The sequence below is a fragment of the Cupressus sempervirens genome, chromosome 5 (assembly GCF_028749045.1).
Source record: "Cupressus sempervirens isolate cs-2001-9-10 chromosome 5, ASM2874904v1, whole genome shotgun sequence".
Taxonomy (NCBI): Eukaryota; Viridiplantae; Streptophyta; class Pinopsida; order Cupressales; family Cupressaceae; genus Cupressus; species Cupressus sempervirens.
Genome location: NC_143122.1, coordinates 313298004 through 313308469, shown reverse-complemented (window position 1 = coordinate 313308469; position 10466 = coordinate 313298004). Strand labels below are relative to the sequence as shown.

General features: G+C 33.9%; 1 protein-coding gene and 1 pseudogene across 1 annotated transcript; both read left to right on the top strand.

Moving 5' to 3' along the window:
• The first annotated feature begins 3283 nt into the window (after positions 1 to 3283).
• On the top strand, positions 3284 to 4415 carry LOC149555897 (disease resistance protein RPP2A-like). The gene is made up of 2 exons (XM_089829617.1): positions 3284 to 3935; positions 4020 to 4415. Exons 1-2 carry the CDS (start codon positions 3297 to 3299, stop codon positions 4413 to 4415), a joined length of 1035 nt encoding a protein of 344 aa, XP_089685743.1. The 5' UTR covers positions 3284 to 3296.
• A 1744-nt stretch (positions 4416 to 6159) lies between these two features.
• LOC149555896 (polyubiquitin pseudogene) overlaps positions 6160 to 10466 on the top strand; it is a 23047-nt pseudogene continuing 18740 nt past the window's right edge.

The window sequence follows — 10466 nt, the reverse complement described above, 5'->3', positions numbered from 1 at the left end:
TTTTTTTTCTTGTCCCCTGGTTTTTTTAGGTTTCTTTCTTTATTTGTGGGGGGCTATTTTAGTTGGTTTCTTTTAGTTAAAACTGCTATTCCAAGCATTCCTTTTTTTGTCAGTTCTATGTTATGTTTGGGTTTCAAGGCCCTGTTAAAACCTACTTTCCTTAATAAAAAACATGGCCAAGTACTTTCAACTTATGTAACATCTTTGCCTTACATTCAAGAGGAAATGCACACTAGATAAATAGGTCTAGGTAACCTACCAATCATGTGAAGATAAAGTTCAAAGTAGAAGAAAATTGAAATTAGAATACATAGATTTAATAGTTTTAAGAATTAGAGGAAATGTGAAGTGTTAGAGAATGAGCATTTGGCTTGTTCCAATAACTTATAACTCACCACAAATTTAAAATTTAAGAATTAGAGAAAGTGTGTCATTAGACAAGTGGCATTTAGCTTGACCCAATGAGTTATAACTCACCATAGATTTAAAATTTCAATTCTATTGTTATCTTGATTTTAAATGTAACCTATTTCCCAAAGGGTGTGTAAAATTTAGTGAATTTAAATTCAACTAGGTCATTCTCAATCAATTGATGAATTTTTAGAAGAATTTATAATTAGTTGACTAGGAGAGAACACCTAGTGGTATAGCATTTGTTGATTAATGTTCAATATTCTAATAATGTAGTACAAGTATTCATTCCTTTACAATTGCTAATATTTTTATGAGTACTAGTTACTAAATGAATAGGTCTAAAAAGCAAAAAATCATGTTCTGTTATATAAACACATCAATAAAACATGCCTTAGAACACAACTATGAGCTTACCCTTTTTTTGTGCCTTTTTAAAATTCCTCAATAAAATCATGTTATCTTAGGATTGCATTTCATGATTTTGACCTAAAATGTTATAAGTAGGGGATGTGTCAAGTTGGTTGTTATAAAAATTAGTATAATTGAAATTACCGTGTACGATTTTGAGAAACAAAATTAGGATTGTCAATACTAATTCTTCACCTATAAACTAATTTATCATGTAAATATTTGAGAAAGAGACTGTCGTTTGAACCAATTGTGATTTGAACCAACTCTGCAATAAATGGGCATATGTTTCAATAGTAATTTATTGATTTAATTATTAATGTTTTTGATACTTAGTACTAATAATTGTGACTTCAAAATTGTTATTGTTAATAAAGAATGCTAATAATTGAACGAAATGTATTTTGAAGATCTAAAAGTGATAAATTATGTGATGTCACATTCAAGTACTTCTAAAACATAACTTAATATGTAACTATAAACCTAACTTATTTTAGAAACTATTTTAAGCACTGAAAATTTAATAATAATACAAAACCATATTCAATAATACAACTTAAAACCTTAATTATAAGAAACTTGACAAATAAGTTACTGGAAAAATAAAAATGATTTTAAATTATTAGAAAAATTAAAATGTTCAATTATTACATCTTAATTTTCAAACATTTGAGGGAGAGATTAAGATTTACTCAAAAATTCCCTCATACCCTCGCTTTCCTTCCCTAATTGAGGCCTTGAAAGTCACTACGTTTTCGTGAATTTGAAAATAAAAAAAAAGTTTGACTTTATTTTATCTTTAGTGCATTTTGTTTCGAGATTAGCAAGTAACAATTCGTTTATATAAAACATTAATGGAAGATTTTATATAATGGATGAGTTATGTGCATGCATATAAACTTGAAACTTGTTTGATCTATTAAAAAAAATGAAGGATTCTATATAAAAATGATTTTAAATTATTAGAAAAATTAAAATGTTCAATTATTACATCTTAATTTTCAAACATTTGAGAGAGAGATTAAGATTTAGTCAAAAAATTCCTCATACCTTCGCTTTCCTTTTCTAATTCAGGCCTTGAAAATCACTATGTTTTCGTGAGTTTGAAAAAAAAAGTTTGACTTTATTTTATCTTTAGTGCATTTTGTTTCGAGATTAGCCAGTACCATTTCGTTTATATAAAACATTAATGGAAGATTTTATATAATGGATGAGTTGTGTGCATGCTTGTGCATATATATAAACTTGAAACTTGTTTGATCTATTAAAAAAAATGAAGGATTCTATATAAAAATGATTTTAAATTATTAGAAAAATTAAAATGTTCAATTATTACATCTTAATTTTCAAACATTTGAGGGAGAGATTAAGATTTAGTCAAAAGTTCCTTCATACCCCGACTTTCCTTCCCTAATTGAAGCCTTGAAAATAACTACATTTTCGTGAATCTGAAAAAAATAAATGTTTGACTATATTTTATCTTTAATGCATTTTATCTCGAAATTAACCAGTACCATTTCGTTTTAAACTATTTCCCCTCATAGTGGGGAAGTTAGGTGGGAAATATTTGTCATCTCTTGCTGAAAATGAAGGGAACTGCTGCGGACAAACGAACCCAAGGCTATCTTAAGGCTATCTATCTACTCATTGCCAAATTATCAAGAGGGTTGGCATGGCTTAGGTGCACTAGAATTGCTCATAAAAATCTTCCATCATGGATACCATTGACAAATTTAAGAGTTTTAGAGCTCTACAACTGCAATAAGATTGTAGGCTTGTGAAAGGATCGAGTGGAAGTAAGTATCTCTCTGAAATTTCATAATTTGAATTAAATATTCTTTGCAAGTTTTTCCTTGTTCTAAATTGAATTCAATTGTCTTAATCTAATTCAAATTGGCTGTAGGCTCCAGTGCAGTTAAGAGTGTTGATTGTGTTTGACTGCTATGAGTTAAGAAGAATTCCAAAGTCCATAGGATATTTGAAAAAGTTGAAGAAGTTATCTTTGCGTTACGGCAATGTGAAGAATCTGCCAGAGGAGTTTTGCCATCTTCAGTCACTGAAGCATTTGCAATTGCACGAGTTTGAAAGACTATTATCACTACCTAGCTGTTTTGGACATTTGACAAACCTGCAACATCTAGATTTGACTGGTTGCTGTCAGTTGAGGATGTTGCCAGATTCTTTAAGCAGCTCAAGCTCCTGCAACATCTTGATTTACGAAGGTGTGGGAAGCTCACTTTCCAGTCAGACATAATGGAAAACATGACAAGGCTACACTATTTGACCTTAATAACTGCTCTCTATCCGAGAATTTGCCATGTCACATCACAAATCAGGCTTCCCTGAGCGAGCTCTATTTATACGGGACGAAGTTAAGGGACCTCCCAATTAACATCGGTCAACTCAGCAAGTTGAGAGTGATATATATAAATCTATCATATGGCTGTTTCCAGATGCAATATTTGCCGGCTTCCATGGGGAATCTTACTCTTTTAGAGGAATTAACACCAGGCCGTTTAGAAGTGCAAACATTACCAAGATCATTTGAGAAGCTGATTAAGCTTCATACTCTGAGAATAGTCGACTGTCCAATGGGTGAATTGGATTTCGGGCAGACATTTTCGGGGAGCAATCTCAGGGAAATAAGACTCGAGCGGACAAGAGTGTCAAAGATTACAATTTCTGACGGCTGTTGTCCCTACCTTAAGATTCTACGTCTTCTGTATAATGACCATTTAACGGAAGTCGACACATTACCAAGAGCAGTGGAAGATATCTCTGTCACTGGTTGTATATTGCTGAGGGACATAAGTGGTATTGGTGGCCTAGTAAACCTTCAATCTCTGAAGCTACAAGATTGTTCGGAGTTGGAGATGCTTCCAACTTTTACTAAATTAGCTTCGCTGAAAGTATTCAGTCTAATTTGTGGAAACAAAGTCGAGAAGATACAAGGCTTACAACACTGCACATCATTGGAGAGGCTTGTGATAGATGGTGGTCAGTGTAGGGATGTGTCGGACATAGAAAGCTGCGAGCAATTGCAAAGACTGAAACACTTGGAACTCACAGCAAGGAATATCTCAACTCTGTTGCCTTTCATTCACACGATTCAGGTGGTAATTGTTGACAGAAATTTATTGTTCTGAATTTTGTTCATTTCATTAATTTGACAAATGTTTACTTCCGTTTGTGGACAGAAATGGCCAGAAGAGATGCTGATACGTTCAAAGGCAATTGGTGATGCATGGTCACTTATCAAGTCTTCGGCCTTTCCTAATCTCTCTGACGTCTACTTCTTTCCGAAGGAGAACTACTTCAAGCGTTCATGCGATCATGGTAAGGCCATGGTAGTATGTTGCGTTATAAAATGTAAGTCACGGTCTTCGGAGTTGGAGGAGGGTAAATGGGTAGCGCTTTGTGTTTTCACCCAACATTCCATATGGCTGACTGAATGGGAGTTGGAATGGCGTTTAAGCACCAGGCTGTTTGAAATGGAAGGTAAGGTGGAGGTGGAGGGAGAGATGGTTGGGAGAGGCGAAGAAGAGAACGTGGTGGAGACTTTCCACCGCTTGCTAGCGCTTCTAGCAGCCTGACACCCATTTAAAAATGTCATTATAATATTTTTTTCCTTCCTAATAGCTGTAAATGTTGAATTTCAAGTTTATTGTTTATTGATTGATTATTGTAAATTTAAGTATTTTTTTTATGTATATTAGTTTTATTGTTAAGGAAAGTTTAATATTTATAATATTAATTAGCTTTTAATAATTACAATTACTTTATTTATTTAAGAATTATTTAGATAAAACATTTTTCACAATAATTTAAATAATTTAATAATAATGATATTTTTACAAATTAATTTAAAGATTAAAATATTTGAAGGGTAGTTGGGGATTCTAGAGTCCTCACCAACATATTATCGTTTATATATTTACACCCAACATTGAAGAGTGGCACCAGTGATTCATGTGAGGTGGACGGAGGAATGGTTGGGAGAGGTGAAGAAATGGCATTACATTTTTTCCTTCTTAAATCCAATAATTTAATATTAATTGATTAATTTTCCTCATTTTAAGTTTTCTCTTTAAGATATCTTAATTTATTTTTAAACATGAAAATTCGTATGCATTTAATTTTTTGATTAATGTTTTATATATTATTCGTTTCATTTTTATTTTTAAATTATAATTATTTTATGAATTATGTTATATCAAAAAGTCATAAAAAATATTTTATTGGACTAAGTTGTCTTTTGATTTTTTCAAAAATTAATTAGTAAATTGTTGAAAAAGAAAAAAGGTTGGGTGGATGAAAATCTAGGAGTGCTCTACAACTGGTCTTGGAGGTACAAAAATCTGACTCTCAAGGAGGCCTTCCAAAGGGCAGAGGGCTTTCTTCCAGTACATTGACACCCTGCAAACATAAATGTGAGGTAGGAATTAAGTTGTTTTGCAATGAACAATAACTCTCCAAGAGGTATGTCTCATAAACTACCTACAATTAATCCATCGAATATCATCTCTCAATCTTCTATGACAGCCAAAACTTTCATTTAACCCTTCAGAAATAGCTCAAACTTCCAAATGGTGCCAAGTTTGAGGCGACAAAGAAAATAAATGGTGATAGAGAATACAAAAAATGAAATTCTGGCAAGAACATGTCTTCATGTATCTATGTTCTTGTACCTAATTCTCAAATGAAAAAAGCCATTGAGAGTGAAATTGTTAGGCTTAGGAACACAACCATTTTCCTTTTTGTACTTGAGACATCAAAAAGGCCCCTACTAGATCTTTTCTAAATGAATTGCTCCACAACTTGTTAAGTCGAGAGTCTTTCTACAGTGGGAACAATCTTCTATATAAACATTTAGCTATTTTAATAAAATTTAACAGGTAATCGACGATAAAGATGAAGATGATTGATTGAATAATAATGCTTTAACAGAAGTGGTATGCAAATGATATTATATCTTTCTTCAATTATTCAAATTGCAACGATAATACATAATGACATATATAACATAAATCAATTTCTAAATTGGGCCAAACGTTACAAATCATTTCAATTAAATGTGTTATCTAAATTGCTCTGAATTTCACATAAGCAAAATTTTTCCCACCAATAATTTCTTGATCTGTATTATTCATTCTTCTCTTTTTCAATCTCTTCCACCATGCAGACATCTGTGAGAACATCTTGTGGAAAGATTAAAGACAGAGAAATGATTTCCCTGATCAACAGAGATTGATATTTGCTTGAAACCAATTAGAAGATGATAGCAGAACCGACGATTATAATTTTAAAAGAGAATCCCCTATTCATCTGATGAGAGGGATGCAAATCTTTGTCAAGGCTTTGACTGGTAAAATAATTACTCTTGAGGTTGAGCGATCAGATACAATTGACAATTTGAAGATAAAGATTCAAGAAAAGCAGGACATTCTTACGATCAGCAGAATTTGGTTTTTGTTGGAAAGCAGCTGGAAGATGGGAGGGCAGTTGCTCATTACGACATTCAGAAGGAATCTAATCTATTCCTCGTCCTTCAGCTCTGTGGTGGAATGCGGATATCTGTTAAGCATTCGAGTGGGAAGATCTTCAAACTTGCAGTTGAGAGCTCGGACACAATAGCAACTGTAAAGGCCAAGATTCAAGATAAGCTAGGAAGGGATTCCTACAGTCAAACAGATTTTGATCTATGCTGGAGAAGAATTGCAGGACAAAAGGACTCTGGCGGATTACGACATTGTGAAGAAATCCACACCTCGCCTGGTACTATTACACTATTCTTGCATTACTTTTGCCATCCTTTGTTAGCGGAAGTTGTAGCCGAACTACCTATAGCATGCAACAGTAAAGATGACCTCCATCGGTTCTTCGTCCTCTAAAAACAGAGGAAATTCCTTTTGTTATTGCAGATTTTCACAGTATGACAAGAAATGTCGTAAATGCAGGTGAGTTAAATTCATGATACTATTTTTTTCTTAAATTGTGAACAATTCAAAGGTAAATCTCGATTCAATTTTAAGATCCGTAGTGTGTGTCTGCTTCGATAGCTTGACCAGTTTATTGGAGAGGCAGAATTAAGCGATTGCAAGGAGATTGGAGGAAAGCGAGTAATTATTCATTTGGATGATGAGAGAGGAGGTGTGCATGCAGGGATATTTGTACATTGAATGTGTGGTGGTGGGAATCTGCTATGGCGTTTTGGTAGGGATTTTATTGATTATTACATATTTTGATACTATGAATAATAAAGTAATCATTGGCTATGTACATCTTCAAATTTTGCACCTGTCATGCTAGGGAGGGATTCTCTAAAGTTTGTGGAATTCGGCTTCATGTCCGACAATCACATTTGTTTGAAATTTCTAAAAAGGTTTCAAGACAGGTGAAGATACCCATTTATTCTGTAAGGCGCAATTATGGTAATCCACGAAAAATCGTCTCGTTGTTTCATGTCATTCGATAGTTGAGGAGAATCCACCAAACTTCCATATTTGAAAAATGTATATTGGTATCCAATCCAAGATGGCAATAAAATATCGTCGTGTGTTCACCAAAATCAGAGGTATGTGATCATAAATTTGTTTTTGAGAACAAGAGTGATATTGGGAGTGTAGTTTCTCAGAGGTATGTGATTATAAATTTGTTTTTGAGAACAAGAGTGATATTGGGAGTGTAGTTTCTTTTATTTTGGGCTTTCCATTGTCCGGGCATTTTAGCTTTCAATTCTAGATAGCCGGAAGAATTGATCTGGCCATAGATATGCAGAGATCACCATTTATTTAAAATTTCCATAAACATGCAATTTCTTGTAAACCTTTCAATCATTACATTCCATGAGATGACATCTCTATCATGCAATTTTCCAAAAGAAAGATTAAAAACAACTGTGAGTTGCACAAGCCACGAATACAGGTCATTGCCAAATGTTATTGGTTTAGTCTTTACACCTGCTAGTAACAATTGACTTCCATTTTATTTTATTTTTTATTTCAGAAATGAATTTGATATTGTAGATGAATAAACAAATCAAGTGCCTCCTCGATGCCATATCCTATAGAAATCACCCTCCATGTAGCCGCAATTGGGTTTGGCAATTCAGAGAATAATCTACAAACCTCAATGTTCCTTGGATGTATCTTATTGTTCCTAGCAACTCCACTAAGGATTCAATGTTGAATATCACATTGCATTGTGGCATTTTGATTATATCGTGCAATCATTATTTCATGTGAATGTTGTGAAAGTTGTATTATAAGAAGGAATTCTACTTATTATACAGAGGATTTAATGATATCTTATTTTCACAGACAAAGTAGTCACCTATTTTATTAAGGAAGATTTGGCTGGACTCCAAAACTGTAAGATGCATGTGAATATTGTAATGAACTCACTCAATGTAAAGTGTATTTGCAACAACTTTATGGTGTCAAGAAACAATACAGTCAAATCAACCACTGGAAAATAAATGTTTCTGTTGATCAAAATGACAAATATTTTAACTTTACATATCACATTCATATGTGTAATATTGTGTAATATACAATGGAATATTAACTATGCAAGAGTGGACAAGCAAAGGTAAATATAAAAACAAGAATAATAGCATAGGCAAATGTTAAAAAAAAATTGTGTAAATGAATATAACTAATGAGAAAAATGGTAGTATAAGAGTGACTCACTTGTTAATATGTAATTTTTATTATCATTGTATCATTCAAATAAGTAAAAAATTAAATTGAAAATGATATGTATATGTTAATTTGATTAAATTTTAATTCTATTTTATCTTAAAATTTATAAGAATCAACTATGATCATAAATTACAAAGTATTTAGATGTTTAATGAACAATCAATTATAAAATAAAATATAAAATATATAAAACTTAATATATAATTTTTATGTATACACCCTTATGTGAGCTTTCCATTTACATGACTAAAACACCACCTAAAATCTACTCCTATCTAAGATGACAAAATGTGATCACTTGATTAATAAGACCATAAACCTAATAATAATATTCACAAAAAATGAGAGTAAGCAATACCAAAGAAAAAATATTTTAATTTAAGTAATATATAAATTTATTCTTAGGTGGAGAAAGAGGATAATTAAGTGGACGAGATGGTGAATTTACATAGGGGAGAGAGTGTAAAAAGCTAATTATTGGGAGGGAGGGAGAGAGAGAGAGAGAGAGAGAGAGGATAATGGAGGGAGGGAAAGGGATATGGGAGAAAGGGAGAAGGCAGCAGGGGAGAGATTATTTAGACAAAGAGATAACAAAGATGGACATACATTTTAGGTAGAGAGAGAAAGTGAATAATTATGGCATGAAATATATTGATATGATGATGAAGTAAGGAAGAGGGGAGGAAAAAGAAACCTCAAGATGGAGGGGGGGGGGGGGGGGGGAGAGAGAGAGAGAGAGAGAGATTAGGGGGAAGAGCTGGTTAGAGGGGAAAGGATTTGGAAGAAAGGGGGAAGGGGAGAGATGAGGTAGAGACAGATATAATAATTAGGGCATGGAAAAGATGGAGATGGTGAGGGAGAGAGATAGAGTGAGTTTAAACAATGAAAGAGATGGTGAGAAGGGGGAGGGGAGACACTAAACAAGAGAAATTAGATAAAGAGAGAGAAGAGGGAGAGGACAAGATACAAATGGTAATTAGGGAAAAGAGATGGTGGAGGAGGTCGTGTGTGTGTGTGTGTGTGTGTGTGTGTGAGAGAGAGAGAGAGAGAGAGAGAGAGAGAGAGAGAGAGAGAGAGATGTACTTATAAGAGGGGACATGTGAGAGACAGTGAGAAAGAGGATTTAGGTGAGGCATGAAGTAGACACCAAGAGAGAGGGCTAGATAAATATATACATGATACAAGGAGAGTAGGTAGAAATAATATGAGGGGACATAATAGAGAAAGTGAGACAAGGGGAGAAGTTAAGAGACATAATGTAGACATAGAGAGACGATTATTTAGATAGAGAGATAGTGAGGATGGGGAGACATTTTAGGTAGAGAGAGGAAGTGAATAATTATGGCATGAAATATATGGACGTAATGATGAGGTAGGGAAAAGGGAGGGAGGGAGGGAGGAGGGAGGGGGGGGGGGAGAGAGAGAGAGAGAGAGATAATATTATGTGGAAGAGATGGTTAGAGGGGCAAGGATTTGGAAGAAAGGGGGAAAGAGAGAGATGAGATAGAGAGAAAATAGTGATGGGTAGACCGATGAGGTAGAGACATATATAATAATTATGGCATGGAATAGATGGACATGGTGAGAGAGAGAGAGAGATAGATGTAGTTTAAATAATGAAAGAGATGGTGAGAAGGGGGAGAGGAGAGATCAAAAAGGAGAAATTAGAGAAAGAGAGAGAAGAGGGAGAGGACAAGATACAAATGGTAATTAGGGGGAAGAGATGGTGGAGGAGGTGTGTGTGTGTGTGTGTGTGTGTGTGTGTGAGAGAGAGAGAGAGAGAGAGAGAGAGAGAGAGAGAGAGAGATGAGGCAAGGGGCATATGTGTCAGACAGAGTGAGACAAGAGGATATAGGAAATGAGGCATGAGGTCGACATAGAAATAGTAGGAGGTAAAGAGACATGAGAGAGAGAGAGAGAGAGAGAGAGAGAGAGAGAGAG

Excerpts from the sequence above, each read along its gene's own strand:
- LOC149555897 (XM_089829617.1), top strand. The coding sequence starts at position 3,297 with ATGGGGAATCTTACTCTTTTAGAGGAATTAACACCAGGCCGTTTAGAA. Across the intron at positions 3,936-4,019 it reads CTTTCATTCACACGATTCAG|AAATGGCCAGAAGAGATGCT; the intron begins GTGGTAATTGTT and ends GTTTGTGGACAG.